Source organism: Corvus hawaiiensis, chromosome 6, assembly GCF_020740725.1.
Source record: "Corvus hawaiiensis isolate bCorHaw1 chromosome 6, bCorHaw1.pri.cur, whole genome shotgun sequence".
In the NCBI taxonomy this organism is placed as follows: Eukaryota; Metazoa; Chordata; class Aves; order Passeriformes; family Corvidae; genus Corvus; species Corvus hawaiiensis.
In genome coordinates, this window is record NC_063218.1 from 56,887,183 (window position 1) to 56,904,943 (window position 17,761).

Here is a 17,761-nt window from a genome sequence, read left to right on the forward strand (position 1 = left end):
AGCTCAATTTAAAAAAATAAATAAATAAATAAAAAACCACCAAGGCAGTGCAAAGAAACTGGGGAAATGTTAACTTGAACAATGGATTAGCTACATCTCATTCAACTTTACTTGTGTGATACTTTAATCCCTACTTTAGCACTTGCAGGGTTGCTGGAGGACAGCAGCAGGCAGAAGAGGTGCAGTCAGGATTGAAAATGTTTTCCCCTTGTTTTACCAGGAAATGTGGAATGAGGGAGAGGATGTTTATCAGAAAAATCATCCAGTGCTTGATGCAGAGAAATTGTCCTGTTTATCTTTGCTGCATTCCTGCAGTAATTCTCTAGACCCACACCTTTTCCATCTGAGATTAAGGGGTATCATGTCTTTCTGTTCCTAATGTCATATGAATACCTGCTCTCCTCCCCACTCTAGCTCTGTGCCAGTGTTTTCCTGAGCCCAGATCTGATGTCTGCATTTTAAGGACCAATTCTATTTAGCGAGCACTGGATGAGATCCTCAAAAAACAAGAACAAAACCCATATGCTTTCTTGGAAAACTTATGACCTAGGGCAAGAGGGATGGGGTTTTTTGGCTACTGATAGGTAGGCCCAACAGCATTCATGAATGTTATTTAAATACCCCATTTTTATGGTTTGGATCACCAAGTTAAAAGAAAAACCGTGGTATAAAAAAACCATCAGAAGAGTCCAAGGTCAGACCAAAAGCCTGCCTAGCCAATGTCCACTTTCAGAGGGCTGGAGCAGAGGGTTGGAGAATTAGCACAGGACAAGAGGAAAAAGTGGCTTTCAACAGTGTAAGATTATCCCACAGTTATGGTCAGAGCCATAAATAATATGCTTGGGTTTAAAAAGGGTTGATGACTTTTTATTCTGTATCTTTGGCCAAAAGGTTTTTGTAATTTCCAGATTTTTTTCTCCAGTTAGATCTGGACATCTTTATCACACAGTGTGTGAAAGGATGCTTTTTTTCATTTAAACTTGAGTAGCTCTGTTACGGAAAACTCCAAGTGACCACTCCTGATTCACTACAGCACTCATGGCTGCAGAGCCATGGCCAATTTCATTTCTCCTTGCACAGAGGACATTTCATGCCTTTTACCCACCTTGCTGTCCTTCCCTCTACTCTTCTAGTGCAGCACTGCCTTTTCTGAACAGGCTCTGTCTGCTCCAGAACTGCTCCTCAGTTTTCAATTAATCTAAAAGCCTCATTCAGTGTTCTGTTGCACCGACTTAGTCTTTTGCACGATACTGGAATAACTTCAGAAAAATTTATCTTGACAATCACACCCTTGAGCCTCTTACTTCCCAGCTTATATGTTGCCTCCAGGACCTCCATCCTATCTCTCCTTAAATTGGCAATACCTGCAAAAGCAGCCACTACCTTTTTCTAGGGCTCTTCCCAAAATTGCTTAGATGCTTTGTGAGACCTGCCACTTCTACCACAAGCAAATGAAGTTCCCCTCAGTGCCACAGGCCCAGCTATTGAAAAGATGGATAATCACTTTACCTACTACAGCAGGCCCTCTCCTGCCCTGTTCTTTTCTGCCTCTCTGAGCTCCTCCAGTCTGAACACAAGCTCACAAGAAACAGCACCAAAGTAACTAAGCAGAGCTCTGATGGCAAATTTTCTCCTTCTGAAGAGCACAAGTCCATACACAGAGTTTCATCATAAGTCAAAAACATATCATAATATTGCCCAGAGGATCATCTCTTTAGTGCTGAAGTATGGCATAGAGCGTAGGGGCCTTGGCCCACTATACATATTAGGGCATGTAAAAATCAGGCCCTTAGTGGTGAATTTGTGCCCATGAGTATGAAACTGAAATGCATACCAAGAGAAAGAAATCTATTCCATTATTTCAGATCTTAAAAACAGCTATGCCTAGCACTATCTTTATACCTGAATAGCCTCACTGAAAGTAACTAATATGTCAGAATAATATGTTCAGTAAAAATATAAATGTGGAAGACTGTGTTTCTAAACTTGGTTTTATGAATTTCATTTATATGACTGAACTGCAAACAGTAAAACTCTAATTCATGAAAAGCAACAGCCTTCTATAAATCATACATTTCTAAGTTTTCTTGCAATGCATAAAACAATCTTATTTCAGATGAAAACATAAACCTCCTTCCACAGTGGCTAGCAAAGGCACTGTGTTGGAATACAAACACACACATGGCAAGGAATAAGCAGGAGAGTTTGGCAATAGGCACTGGCAAAGCACCCAGAACTGTACCTGAACAGTTAAGTTGTTGCTGGTGTTTAGGACCTTTCTTTCAGCATCCTGAAATGCTCTCTGGAGCCGCTGTTCCATGGTCTGAACAAATTTGCATGACTGAATATTGTCTGTTTGACCCACAAACTGCAGCTCTGGAAAAGGAAGGTGTTAGCATGTGGACAAAGTATTCTCAGCTGCAGCACCGAGAACAAAATGATCAATTTACATATTAAGCAGGTGAAAATAATGCCACTTCAGGAACTGCACTAAATTAGCCTTAATTAAGACAAAATGTAAGAAATAAATTGCATTATTAGAGCTGATACTCTCCACAAACAAATGGAGATTGCTTCTGCAATGGTATATAAGATGGTAGGGCCAGTTCACTGTGCATGTACTTGCTCAGAGCCAGGCAGTAAGTGAAGTCATTCCAAAAGACAAGTTACAATCTTAAATCTTGCAGGTCATTTAGTCCTGCAAAACATAATCAACCATAATAGCGATTCTCATTTTGTTTATTTTCACTCTAGGAAAAATGCACTTAACTTTAACTGCTGTGAGTGTATATAAATATGCAAGCACACATGTAAGAAATATTTTTTATCATTTAATACATCGTTCCAGAGCACTCTGCCCTCTCATAGCTTATACTGCCCTGCCATTACTCTGCACAGAGGGGTTTAAACAGTGACCCTGGGTCAGAAAGCTGAGACTTGGGTCAGATGGGTCCAGACAGAACAACCTGTGTGTACTGAGACTTGGGTCAGATGGGTCCAGACAGAACAACCTGTGTGTACATATCTATATATCTATATACCTATTTTTATAACATACAGTCATGTTTCTCATCTGATTACCCTAGAAGAAACACACAAGTTACTGCACAATCCATTCACTGAAACCCATTTAACCAAATGCCAAGCCTTAGTCAGGCACATTGGTGTGACTGGTCCCTGCTGCGGTGCCGCCTCCCCTGACAGCAGTGCCAATGGCCCTGGCAGCAGAGCACCGGGAAGGACAGGGGTGCCCACACTGTCTGTCCTGCTTGTGCCAGGAAAGCAACACCTGGAACAAAGCAGAGCCTGTCCTGCTGCCACACCACTGCCTCAGAGGGTCCCTGAGCACTGAACCATGAACACACAGCCACCCCAGGCAGGGCATCACTCACTCACCCGTCTTCAGCTGGAAGTGGTACGCGGGAGGGGGCTGCCAGGGCAGGGCCAGGGCCACCACGGCCTGCAGATGTGGCACGTGCTGCTTCATGTCCAACGTGGCATTGCTGACGCCGTAGGCAAGCAGCTTTTCAATGACAGCAGCTGGCATGAAAACCAGTCTCCCCCGTGTGACGTAGTAACCAACTGTGAGATTACTCGATTGCTCCAGGATTTCAACCTAAAACACGCAGGGAAGCATCTTTTTTTATTATTTTGTTCACAGTTCAACCAGTATTTGATGGGGCTTCTCACCCTGAATATGTGTCCCTTGCAGGGTTTTTATCATGTAATCCCCACGGGATCAGTTAGTGTCATATCAGACATGGTATTAGCAAAACTGCTCAGAGAGTTTTAGGCTCAGTCCACGCAGCATGGGCTCCAAACTGAAGGAGTGCAGTACTGCTACCACAGGTGCAAACCTCCAGGTTAGGCTGGGCCTTCATTCGTGCACAGATACTGCAACATTTTACATCTGCATGGAAAAACACAGGGAGCTTCCAGCTTTCATGCCTGAAGTTTGCTGACTTCATGCATGTTTCTGTCATTGCAGGTTTGCACAGATTTTTGAGACAGACATTTCCAATATTTGATTGGGCTGTCTCTTATATCCTGTTCTCCTGTACTGACCCAGATGGTTAAGTCTATGAGTGGACCTGTACGAGTGGAAATGCCAAACCACAAGAATGGACACACTGTTAGTCAAAACACGAGCTGAGTTTTACCTCAAAATTCTGTATTTTCCAAAAAGTTTTACCCCTGGAACTGGCCCTCCACACTAAGTTTTAGCTGGTTTCCTCTGTTAGAAGAAGGCAGCTCCTCTCAAGTATGCAAAAAGGTAGCGGACTAAACCTGGCAGTTTTTATTGCTGCTGCCAAGGAATACACAATTCCCAAACCAACTAACATCCTCCACGCTTGCAGCAATAAAGCGTGAGGGCCAAAGTCAACTTGATGCCCTCTGTTTTGAGAAAAATTACTTTTTTCCTTCCCAGAGGCTTGGTTAGTGTAACTCCTAACAGCTTTGGACTCCACACAAACCCCAGTCTGAGAGCACAGGAAGCTGTGTCCCAGGAAAAAGCGCCCTGGCAGCCCACCCAAGCCTGCTCACACACACAGCAGTGCAGAGGTTCGTGCAATTTAGCTGCAAAGTGATGAACACATCACCTCCATTTATTTTCAATAAAATGTGCTTTCTCCCTGCTCGGGATTTTCATCCCTGTGGAATTGCACCTGTCAGGTACTGAGTTTTCAAAGCAGGGAGCAGACTGACAGCAGTGACATCCCATTTACCAGCCGTGCTCTTGCCATTGATCCAGGCTGAGCACAGCAGCACTCAGCTGCCCCTGAGCAGAAGTCACTCCTGAGCTGCAGGGGGAAGAGGAAACTGCTGTCAGTAGTCATTTCCCAGAACACACTAAAAAGAAGTTTGCATTTCTCTCTTCTTCTTCATCAAAGAAAATGGTAAAAGCTTTGGAGTATTCCTTATATTTTTAGAGACCAGAGTGGGTGCCACCTATGCCTGCTTTCCATAGGAAAATCTCAGTGCTCCCCTCCAAGAGGCTTCCTGCATCCAGAGACACCACTGGAGCTGCAGCCAGCTGGGGTTCCTTGGTAGGAGAGCTGTTTTGGTGAAATCACACAGGTAAGGAGCTTACCTGAGCGCTGACGTTCTGGTGGAAAGCTTGTCTCAGCACTTGGTTGAGTCCTTTTCTCACGCTCTCCCTGAAGGCATTGCTAATCATCATCCTCCTTGTGTTCAGAAACAGAACTGTGGAGCAACAAAAGCCACAGGGTGGTTTGAGACATCACCATGCTCCTGTTTGCTTTCTTTAATTGTTTTACATCGGGCTGGCTGTGCAGGGATCATCAGAGCAGCTTGGATTAGCAGCAGCTCCAAAGACAGAACTGCAGCAGCTCCTGAGTTCCCCATTCATCCCATGGCAATAGCCCATTGTTTCCATGTTTCCAGAGCAAGGTCTAACAAACGCAATTTCTTTAGCAGCAACAACGAGTCTTTGCCACGCTGCCTTTCCAAGGAGGCATGAGGCCACTCACTGCCTGAGGACAGACTGGCACAGCATTCCCAGGGGACTGAGCCAGAGCTGCACAGGCAGGCTTCACATCTTCTTGGCCAGAGTTACATAAAAGAAATGTGCTGCTCCACTGCTACAATTATGTTCTATTATTTAGGAAGCATCTGTACGCTCTCTTTAATAAACTTATCACTATCTTCTTTTTCTCTTATAATTTGCAGAGAGAGTTTTATAGCTGCTCTTGAGTACTTTCAATCATATACTGTATACAAGCTACTTTTACCTTTAGAAATAGCTGTTGTACTCATCACACTACTGATGGAGGTATTTAGCAGCTAACAAACACATATTAGGTCCAAAACCTCCTTATTTTGCTGTAGCCTGTATCATGCAAGGTCATAAACTCTTTTTCTGTACCTATCCTTTGCTGGGATCTCCAAGACACACACACCTTCTGGTGCTATGCTGTGCTGCCACAAGGAGTCCACAAGGGCAAGGTAGCTCTCCAGGCCCCTTCAGTTTAGAGTTCTTACAGCTAAAGAGAAGCTGTCCGTGAATGAACAGCCAGAGCCAGAAGTGGCACTGTTCGCACAGAAAACTCAAAATCCTCCCATTTTGAAGTGTGCAACTCTAAATGCTAAACATTACTTTCAAATGAATCTGTAATGATAGAATTAGGTGTTCATATTAGAACAGAATAAGGTTTTTGTGTGTAAACAGGGCAGAGGACCAAGGCAGGTTACTGCACTGTCCTCTTCAGCAACACAGACTCCTTACTGCAGAGCAGGCACCAAACCATCTCGGCTTACAGGGCTGTCCCTCCACACAGGTGGTCCTGCAGTGACTCCCTGAACTCTAGAACACACTTCCTTTGATGTGTTCATGTTAAAATCCAGTGGCATGTCCAAGAACCCTGCTTGTATCCATCCAGTTTGTCAGGGCAGCAGGTTAATCAGCACTGCCTCACATTCTTTGATACTGGGCTGTTTCTCACTGCTCACTAGCTGCCCCTCACAGACACACAAGGTCCCTTCAGCAATGGCAATGGCTGCACGTACCTGTTTTCACCATGGTGTTGGCAGAGAGGCGGCAGTCCAGGGAGGGAGCTGCTGTCATGTTAGCGAAAGCGGCTGCTGCCGTGGTTTCGGGAGGAGCAGGGGTGAGTTCCACTGGAGAAGGGGGAAGCCTAGTTGTTTTCGCTGATGCTGTAATAGATGTCAAAGCTGCTGTCATTGTCAGTGAGTATGGGGTTGGCGTTTTGGTGATGTCTGAGCTCGGGAACTTCTGGGTGTCAGTTACTGTTGTTTCTATCTGCCTTGGCACATGGGCTGTGGGTGCAAGTGTGGAAGCTGTGGCCGTGCTGCTCTTGGGGGTTATGAGCATAACTGGCACGTCCACAGGTGAGGCAGTCATGTTCCTTGTTGCAAAAGGAAAATCTGCCTGTGTTCCTACCGAGCTTAGATCCGATGTCAGTTTTGTGGCAGTGTTATTTTTTGTTAGTGTCAGTATTGGTGTGCTTAAAGCCATCACAGATGGCAAAGGTGTGTTTTCAGTGCCTAGAGAAAAGAAGGAAGAAGCTGGCACTGGTGAAGCTGGAGATGATTTTCTTGTTAGTGGTTTTGCTTCTGAAGTTTCTACTGTAGGTATTGCACCAGAAGATACTCCAGATAACACTGTAAGAACAGAATGGGTAAAGTTGGTTGTTGACAAAGAAGGAGACTCTATCTGCGTTGGTGATGCATGGACAGAAGTTATGATGACTGACTGCAGAGCACTGGTGGCAGGGGTTTGCAATGGGGTGCCCTTGGGAGCTTTATTAGATATGTTACTGGGAGCCAGACTATGACTTGTAGCACTTGTGTCCCACTCCTCCTCACTGAACATGGCTGGATTTTTATCAGCCATAACTAAATAACCACAGGATTCCAACTGGTTGTCTGCAAATTCTGGAAAATTTCCAGAACAAGTGTCTTCTGAGATAAAACTATTCAAGAGAGTCAAGCCAGAAGGCTTGGTTACAGGACAGGGGGACCGTGCTGGCAGTGTGCTAAGGGTGGCACTGCTTCTGTTGGGGGCTGAAGTAGTCAAGTTGTCAGTGAGCTGAAAAGCCAACACTGTGCTGTGCCTTACATTCCAGTCATTTCCAGCATCACTTGTTTGGGATTCTAGAGAGCTAGGGAGCACACCTGCAGCACTAACAGGAGGCACATGTAAATGGAGAGGTGCTTTATTGTGTATATTGATAGGAACATCTCCAACAGTGAAGAAAACAGCAATGTCTTCAGCCATGCTTCCATGCTCTTTTTGCAGGGGGTCAGACATTGTCAATGCAGTAGCAAGGGATGAATACTGAACAGGAGATGTTTTCAGCACAAATGCATCTGCATCAAGTTCTGAAAAGTTATTCTTTTCAGCAAAGGGTAAATTTGAAATGTTTTGACTATAGGATGCATATGTATAGTTTGCTGAAGGGGTGGAGGAGAGTGGCTGCTTATTTGTATGAATTTTGTTTTGCAGATTTGACACTACCGAGTAAGGTGCATGGTACTCCTTTTCCAGTGGAAAAGTACTTGGAGCAATTTCCCTTATTTCCATTTGGACTGAAGTTTTTACCGAAGGAATACTAATGCCAGCTGCAGATATCAATGCTTTATTGGTCCACGTAGAAGCTGAAGTTACGACTTCAGGAGTGCTGACAGGATCTAAATTGCTTTCAGAGTCTGCATTCAAAATCCTGGAAGAGCCAGAACTGTGGCTGTCCATCACTGTTATCATGAAAACAAGTGATGGGGGCAGCGTACCCCACGTTGGAGGCATGACAGAGGCGAGTGGCTTTTTATCAACTGAATGCAAAGTCTGACCAAAGGTTAAATGATTTAAAGCTCTTGGAGATGAATATTCTGCATGTGGGGTCACAAGAGTGGGTACTCTCATCTTTCTGTCTTCACTTACAGTTACATCTGAACTTTCTGCATCTCCAGGTGGAAGATATGCAGTCACAAAAACAGAAGTGGCAGAAGTATTTGTGGTACCAGGTTCAGGTTTTGAAAAGCCTATAGTGGAAGTAATTAATGGTACTGGAGCTAGATCAAGAGCAGTCATGGCCATCTCCAAAACAGTGCCTAGTATCCTTGATCCTATGGCAACTGTACAGGTTTGGATACCTGGAGAAACTTTGGAAAGCTGAGTTCCATAATGCAGAACATTATTAGCATTAAAGTTCATGGGCATCTTTGCTGTCACTCCTCTTGTGAAAAGCTGTTGAGCTGTCCTTGCCACAGGAAGGCCACCAGGATTTGGGAGAGCAAGGCAGATGCAGCTGGAGTCTCATGCTGTTTGCCTGGTAAGTTCCATCAGTCAGGTCTTCTGCAAAATTCCGCTTCAGAGGCACCAGCGAGCTCTGCAAGGCAGCAGTGGCAGGGATTTGCAGCCTATCCTGGCTGGCTGCTGCCGCTCTGGGACTGTCTGTGCGTGCTGCCCCAGTAAACACCTCGTTTGTCTCAGTTAGCAAGGGAGACCTTGGCTTGTTGGAGAGGAGTGTGTTGCATTTCTAAAGAGAAAAATCTGTTTTGCGTCTAAATTCTCGTACCGGCAGCACTGCACTGCGAGCGTGTTTTGCATCTGGAATAAGTGGTATTGGCACTGAAATGGAGGACGTGCTCTGTGCTGAGCTGGAGACCTCAGCCGGGCTCTTGGAGGCTGATGACAAGCAAGGTGCAGGGTTAGAGCTTGTACTGCAATTAGTGCTGTGGAAGAGGATGACTCATTGGCAGTATTAGATGTGGAATACCCACAGCATGGAAGACTGATGTAGGAACCTCTGCTTTATCCTGAAAAACTGATGATGACAGAAGAGTGATACCCCTAGTTCTGCCAGTCAGTGCTGCCCTAAATGGCTCCAGTAGAAGAGACATTATACATACTCTCATTAGGGAACCACGACAAATTTTGGAAGTTACTGTCAGTGGAGACTGATGCATTTTTAACCCAGGAATATCGAGTACACAGATGAAAAAGAGGTCCTTCCCGAAGGAAACCCTTTTCCCACTAATTCTGTGAAATGCACTGTTGTCGATCCCATGAAAAGCATGGCCCCCATAAACAAGCTGGGACTCCTTCTGTGATTCACCACACTGGAATGCACCATGCTTAGAGGACTATTCCTGCTTTCACTAACCTGTCAGCTAGCTGAATCTGTGCTGGAGAAACCTTCAGGATCTGCAGACAAAGGCACTTGGATGGGCAGTACAGCTGGTTTAGAAAAGTTAATGGCATGAGATGACTGAATTACCAATGAGGAGAATGATGGTGATGGAACAGCAGCAAGCATGTCTGGTCCTGATGTGCTTTCTTTGGAAATGGAGGGTGTTTCTAATGGCACTGGCTGGGATGGCACGCGAGCCGTACTCGAATGTGTCACTGGTGGGGTAGTGGACAATGTGGCAAACATACCAAGCTGAGGCAAACCTGTTAGAGCAGCTGTGTCATCTGCATCTTGGGACGACGACCTCAGAGGTGACTCAGCCGAAACCTCAGCGGGTTCCTGGGGTGCACTGTTCCCACTGCCTTGATAAAGGGAGGGTGACAGGTGCATTTGATCCAAAGTCCTGGTACGTGCGCCTGTCAGCGTTGTTTTTATCATCTGAAGCAAGTCTGCATTCTCCAAAGTCTGTCCCAGAGAAATATCAGCTACTGAGGGAGTCTTAGTTTCTGTGGAAGGCTGTGTTGGTGATAGTATAGATCTCCAATTAGGAAAAGATCCTGTAGAAGGAGCATTGTTGATATGCTGTTGCTTGATACCTGTAAAATAATAAGTAAAATTAGCATATTCTTCCCCAAAAGGAAGAGGAGTTGTTGTCTTGTTGCTACAAATCACAACACAAAATGCATTATGTTTAGTAAAATAAGTGAATTTTTTGTTGATGTTTTCAAAGTGCATAAAAATTCAGAGATTTACAAAAAAAAAAAAAAATAAAACATGAAACCCAGTGAAAGGTTCAACACAACAGATTTTAAACCCCTCAACTCATTTCATCTGACAGAAGAAACGGGAAAGCTGCCTAGGCCGTACTATTCCAAAATCCTACTTTTACCAGGGATGTCTCAATATACTAAAAGACACATTCCTAAGCTTGGGACAATTCTTGAGTCACCCTGTGTCAAAACATTATGAGAGAAGATGGGTTTAGAAGCAGTGTGGAAAGGGTATAGGTTTTGACAAGCAAGCTTCACTGACTTGGCATGCAGTCTGACATGGGAATAGAGTCAGCACTGGCTGCGTTCCTGTAGGATGCATCTGGAGGTGCTCATCCTGCCAGTTCTAATAACGCGTGCAATTATAGGCACAAAAGGAAGAAAATAAAGCAGGGATGAACAAGAGGAGAGGGGGGCAAGATCCAAAACAAATTAGGACATTAAACTCTTTTTTTGACATGTGCAGATGCAAAACACATCATTTCAAACACCAGTTTCCTCTGCATTCAACACCATAATGTTCCTAGGCTTTGTTTTCTGGAAATGATTACAGTTATTCTAAAATCACAGCATTGGAACTCTCACATTTGTACTAATTTGAAGATTAAGATTCACTCAAGAGTAAAATTTAAGGTGGTGGGGTTTTTTTCCCTTCCCCATGTCAAGACAATAGATCAAAACTCAGCCCTGGCACTTGGTACCATGCCAAGCTGTGTCCCCTTACATAGCTAAGCAGAGGAAAACCATGGAGCTAAATCCTACCCTCCAGCTGCAGCACATCTGGATCAGACACAGAGGATGCCAACCTCCTCGATAACCCTGTGAATAACTCAGCATAACGGTGTGGACGAGTAAGCAGAGCAGATCTTGAGACACATAAACAGGCTGGACATTGGCTCCAGCCACCCACGAACCCAAGGGTCAGCAGAGCCAACAGCGCCAACTGGGATCAGCCCACATGGACAGGAGCCAGCAGCAGGAGACCTTACAGCACAAGGGAGGAAAATGGGTCACACTGCACCTATGTAAAGCTAAGTTTCTTTCTTTCTACAATTTTCTTTGCTCCTAAGTTTCTACACCACCCGTCATCCATATGACCAGGCCAAAGGAGATGATTAGACCAGCTCCTTTTGGGCTCCCATGTGCATTCAGTGGGAATGTGCTGGAATTATGTTCAGCATTTTCTCTCTCTAAAAAAAAAAAAAAAAATACACAAACACACACACACCAAAAAAAAAAAAAAAACCCCACAAGCCAAAAAACAAAACGAAAAACAAGAAAACCAAAGAAGAAAACACAAACCAATGAGAGATCTTCCATTTTATCCCTGTATTTAAGACCTTTATTAAGCCATGGTGAAAAATGGCCATTATTATCTTTTTCACTGAAATGCAAGAATAGATATAGTCTCCAGAAGCAATTTGGTTTAAGGAAGCAGCTCCAGGATGGGCAACAGAACAGAGCTCTGCCCTCCAAGCAACCAAAGAAGTCCCCAGACCTTTCACCTGACACAGGCTATCTTGCACACTAGTGATCTGGAGAAAAGCAAAGGGAGGCAGACACAGGGCTACCTACAGCAATAAGAGACAAGCAGGTGAAGGGGGAGCCCAACCCACTTTTATGGAGCTGCTCCAGAAGGTCAGCAGGCTGAACAGGAGGCTGTGGAGTCCACCAGGGAACTTGACCCACCAGGAGAGGTTTGCAGCACAGAAGAGACGCTTTTGTATTTGGGGCATGGCTGCAGATGTGTCGTCGGAGAATTGGAGACTGGTGTGGCCTGATTTCTGATATTCTACCTGCTCCACCTTATGCTGGAAGGCACATTGTGCTCTAGACTGTGTTTTGGTGGCTTTTCCCTCCTTGTGAGTCTGGCAGCTTTTTAACAGAAGGTAGGAAAGAAGACAACATGAATTTTGCTCCACTAGAATGGATCCAAACATGTGTTTGAAATTAAGAACGAGCTGATGTGCTTTGTAAAATCAAGATTTAGGCAACCTGCAGCTTAAATATCTCTGCTGGTGAAGTCATCATTACCCAACCTGTTATACCTCTAACTGTCTTGTTTCACCTCAGAACTGAAAAGCGACTGCAAAGCCTTTGTGTGGGATTTCTTCCAGCATTTAGTCCTAGAACTAGTCTAGCACAAGTCCTAAAGGGGAATTAAGCAAGCCAATGTTTTCTTGTTTTCTAAAACAGCAAAACCTGTCATCATCAAGCCTCTCACAGACCGCACCATTCTCCATACATTTCTTCACACGTTGGTTTAATGAGAATGATTATGAGCAGAGAGACAACATAAACCTGGAAAAAGCATTGATGTTACTGCATATTGACAAGAAGGGAAGAAAAGTTCAAATATTCCAAAGAAGATAAAACACTGAATAAAAATATCCTCTAACCACTGCTTAATTCCAGTCCTTCAGGTCTTGTTCCTTCCGGTCTTGTTCCTTCCATTCCTACCAACTGCAAATTTCTCTGTTTATGCCCATTGATGAAGGAAAGCTCCCGAGTTATTGAAGCTTTAAGAAAATTATACAATCTTCTGCAACCTATGTATGATGTTGGCGTTCCACTGCAGCAGGTTTTCTTTTATTCTATGCCTATGGAAAGATATTGACTATCAGTATCTGTTGCAAACTGCCATAAATTCAACATCCTGTTAGTAGTACCCAGCCAGACACAATACATGGATTTTAAACTGAAGGACATACTCTTTGCTTGGGAATTGTTAGGATGGTATCAGCCACTACAGCTCCCTATGAAAAACTGTGCAAACCAAGACTGTATCATGCAAAAAAGGGCCGGCAGGAAAACATTTCACTTCTACATCTATCAACAGCTGAACACACTTGATGAAGGAGGAGACAACCAATTCAAATCAACAGGAAAGCCACAATGAGAACTCCCCACAGCGTATATTGTGCACTGAGTCACTGCTTGCACACACCAGGAGCTGCTCCTCCTGCCTCTAGATTACCTGTTATTTTTTCATGCTTCAGCCTATTGACAAACCACCACCTCCAACAATCCTGAAATCCATTAACAGTAACCTCATTACAACAGCCATCACTGAGGAGGGACCTTTCCACTAGCGATAATGAGAAACATTTCCAATATGCCACAGCAGGAAGTTAAAAATTAGTCCAGTTTGGAGAGAACCACGGGTTTTTACACATCTGAGCACTTCTGTGCACACCCAAAGGAGTGATAAGGGCCCTCAATCCTCTTCTTTAATAAAGGGAGGGTCCCCATGAGGAAGGTGTAGGCTACCATGAAGGCACCCCTCACCTTCTCTTCTCCAAGTGACCTCGGTCACTTCTTCCACATCCTGCCCTCAAGGTCTTTCATCACCTTCATCACTCTACCCTAGACACACTCTAATAATATCCTTCTGCCACTTCTGAGCCAATACAAAATATCAACTCAAAGGCATCTTCAACAATAGAAGATTTTTGCTGTCTTGACTTCAGTTGCATTATTTACAAATCACCTGTATTAATAACATTTAAAAGTGAAGCTGATAAAGAGGACATTCAGAAATTTTATTGCATGACTGACAAAGACTCCTTCCCCATTATAAGTCAAGTATGTATCTTTACATAATCTTCAGCGTATTGAAGACAGAATTTCAATTTTCCAATCAAGTTGTTTTAATTGTTCATTTCTGAGATGAAAAACTATGACCAAAAAAATCCCCAGTTGCTATTAAGTACTGTAAAGGCTAGATTTTAAGAATACAATAATACCTATATAAATGTAGTTGTAGCCATATAAAGCACAGCAGAAATCCAAACATTATATTACATAAGCAATCTGGATTTTATACAGGTCTAAACCAATCAGTCCTAAGGGAGAGTAACTTCAAAGATCCCATACAAAAAAATCAGATTGTGAGAAATACAATTACTTGCAAACATACACTTCAGCAAAGCCTTTGGTAACATCTCCCAAGCGTTCTCCTGGAAAAGCTGGCAGCCCATGGCTTGGACATGTGCACTCTTTGCTGGTTAAGATGGCTGGATGGCTGGGCCCAGAGAGTGGTGGGGATGGTGCCACATCCAGCTGGGGACAGTCATTAGGGACCAGTGTGAAGGCCAACGCTGTTTAATATCTTTATTGATGATCTGGATGAGGGGATCCAGGGTATCCTCAAGAAGTTTACAGGCAGCACTAAGTTGGGCTGGAGTGTTGAACTGCTGGAGGGTAGGAGGCCACTGCAGAGGGATCTGAACAGGCTGGAGGGATGAGATAAGGCCAACAGGATGAGGTTCAAAAAGGTGGAGTGCTGGATCCTGCCCTTGGGTCACAACAACCCTATGCAGCGCTACAGGCTGGGGGAGGAGTGGCTGGAAAGTGGCCCAGGAAAAAAGACCTGGGGATGCTGGTCAACAGCAACTGAATATGAGCCAACAGTGAGCCCAGGTGGGCAAGAAGGCCAATGGCACCTGGTGTGGATCAGGAATAGTGTGGCCAGCAGGAGCAGGGCAGTGATTGTCCCCCTGCACTCAGCACTGGTGAGGCCACACCTCGAGTGCTGTGTCCAGTTCTGGGCCCCTCAGTTCAGGAAGGACATTGAGGGGCTGGAGCGTGTCCAGAGAAGGGCAGCAGAGCTGGGAAAGGGTCTAAAGGGCAGAGTCACCATCCCTGAAAGTGTTCAAGAAGTGACTCGATGTGGCACTTAGTGCTGTGGTTTAGTTGGCATGGTGATGTTTGGCCAAAGGTTGGACTCGATGACCTTGGAGGTCTTTTCTAACCTTAATGATTCTGGAATTCTAGAAAAACAACAACCTGCTTACAAGTATTGCTGAGAGACCTTTTAGCACTTTACCCCACTCTGTCCAGTACTAGACAGGGCTATCCTAGGGCTGCATCTCCTCTTTAAAGCAATGCCACTAACATAGCAAAAAACACTTTTTCCTTCTCAAAAGTATGATGCTTCCCACTTACTATTGTTATGCCACTAGAGACTGAGTGACCAAAGGTCAGATATGACTGGTAGGGGATACAGTAAGAAAACTAACAGAAAAAGAATCTCTGTTACACCAGTGAGAAAATGTACATCCTAATCACAGGGTTATGCAATTTACTTCCATTGAAGAGCATTAAGCCTACACTGTATGATGATAGCACCACTTCAGAGTTTTCCTAATACTATCATTTTTTTTTCATTATTCATTATGAGTTTACAGTTGGAGAATTGGCACAAAAATACAGATTTCGTGAGTCAAAGGATGTGAAACACTACGAATGAAAATACAAATACTCAGCAAAGCATTTATAAAAATAGCTATGTAGCATATCAAAATTTTGCTCACTCACGCAGAATGGGAAAAATTATGCCTTCATCATATGTTATCCCAATCATACATTGATGAGATCATTACATCACCACCTATGTACCCCACACATCTCACTTTTGGCATCATTTCACAGGCATCTGCAGCTTAATTACACACCTTCTGCAAAACAACTAACCTGTAAGTGTTTTCTAGCCCTGACAAAAGCCAACCTATAGACACCTGCCCTAAACGCTGGTTCACACACCCTGAGCCATGCCTGGTTTTCTGGTCAGCGTGCTTTGTGCTCACCCTCAGAGGAACCTGCCTGGAGGGATCACCAGGCTCAGCAACGCACTGGAAGGGAGAACACAGGTGGTTTTGGCAGCTGCCAAACCCACAGCTACTACAACAGGGATGGATGGTGGAAAGCCAGAGAAAACTGCAAAAGAGTGAAGGTAAAGAAAGCAGAAAACTAAATCCTCTTCTTCACAGATATCTCATTAATATCCAGTTTTTCAGGCAGATTCTACGAAAAATTAAGTGGTTCAACAGACAGCTTCTCACATTTGTTTCAGCTGTAACTTTTCCAGACTAGATCTTGACCTTTCAAACCCGAAATTCTGTCCTGACGGATTTAAACTCAGATTATTTTACCAGCACCTGAGGTTGTTTACATCCTAGCCTCTATTTACCTGTAAGTGTCTACAAGAGCCAGTTATAAAAAACACCATTACCATCCAAAAAAAGCTCTTTTATCAGTCATCTTCAAGAAAACTATTACTATTTTTGACAACCAGGAAAAATATCTTGTCCTGATACCATCAGAATTCTGTTGAAATTAAACGGTTTTACAGTGAGGGAAAATCTGTATGAGATACCGCTCTGCGTAAGGTTTCCTTCTCAACAAACAAGAGTTTGGCCTTTATAATAAATAACAGAAAAACATTTGGACACAATATTTGGTAATTTCAAATGCACTGCCATGGGTTTTCTCGCATGAAAATCAAAGCAGCAATCTCTTCTCTTTGGAATGCTGGTGAATTTTCCTTCTCCCTTTGGGTCCCAATGCTCCAGCAGCAGAGTTTTGCATCAGGGATAACCTTTGGGCTACCAATTAAAACACAGGGCTGCGGTGAAAATGCACTTCTGTCCCGCTTTTGGCATGGCCTGCCCTCCTTGCTTGCCCTGCCCAAATGTCAGCTGGCCGGGATTCGGGAGAGCGGAGCCGAGGCTGCAGAGGCTTCGCGCTGTCACCCATGCTGCTCCGGGAAGCGACAGGCTGGTGCGACTTGTACCCAGTGCCAGCCTTGCCTGGGGCTCCAAAGTGTCTCCTCCGCCACCCAAGCGGCGCTGCTGGGAGGCTTTAATCGGGTCCAGCAGCGGCGAGGGAGGTGAGGAGCAGCGCAAGAGACAATGGATCAGCCGGGGCGAGAAAAGCGCGCTCCGGTGGCGGGGGAAACAATCTGCCAGCGGCGATTCCAGCTGCATCATCTGCATGCTGTATTCAGGGAGCAGATGCTCGGCTGGATCATTAGGAAATGCAGGGAAGAGGAGGATCCATCACCACGCCGTGCCGCGGGATAATTGCACATAATCACACAGCAACCAGAACCTGCTCCGGGGGCTCTTGCCCTTGAGCCTGCTGAACGTCCCCGTTACCTTTTCTGCTTGAGTCCATCTGGCTATTCACAGAATTTAAGTGAATAAATGACATCTGTATTTATTTATTTGTTATTATTTTAATTAATTTTTAGTGCTTTTTCAGCAACACTCTTAGGATCAATACCTGTGCCTGCTTTAGCACACTGCTTATCTGTTTATTTGCAAGCAGACATTTACACAAACCTTTGCAAAGGAATTGTGTTTATTCAGGAAAGTTTCTGTAGACACTGCTAGCATCAGCATAAATGATTTAATGAACAATGTAGCAAAAAATTTCAAGGTCATTTGGGGACATACAACGGCAAAGCTGTCAGTTCTCCTGCTTTTACCTTGAGTTTTACAATATTTAAGAAGCTTTTTTATGGGACAAACAAAA

General features: G+C 44.3%; 1 protein-coding gene across 3 annotated transcripts in view; it reads right to left on the bottom strand.

Annotated features, from left to right (window-relative positions):
* KIAA1549L (KIAA1549 like) overlaps positions 1 to 12,913 on the bottom strand; it is a 76,276-nt gene extending 63,363 nt beyond the window's left edge. For 2 of the 3 annotated variants that reach the window (XM_048306507.1, XM_048306506.1), the window contains exons 1-6: positions 12,844 to 12,913; positions 9,938 to 10,270; positions 6,529 to 7,143; positions 5,093 to 5,205; positions 3,397 to 3,616; positions 2,243 to 2,376 (exon numbers count right to left, since the gene is read on the bottom strand). In XM_048306507.1, the coding sequence (XP_048162464.1) occupies positions 2,243 to 2,376; positions 3,397 to 3,616; positions 5,093 to 5,205; positions 6,529 to 7,143; positions 9,938 to 10,270; positions 12,844 to 12,898 (1,470 nt within the window). In that variant the 5' untranslated portion in view covers positions 12,899 to 12,913. The remainder of the gene's footprint in view (positions 1 to 2,242; positions 2,377 to 3,396; positions 3,617 to 5,092; positions 5,206 to 6,528; positions 7,144 to 9,937; positions 10,271 to 12,843) is intronic. The other variant, XM_048306508.1, reaches the window with a different exon arrangement.
* Between the last annotated feature and the right edge of the window lie 4,848 nt (positions 12,914 to 17,761).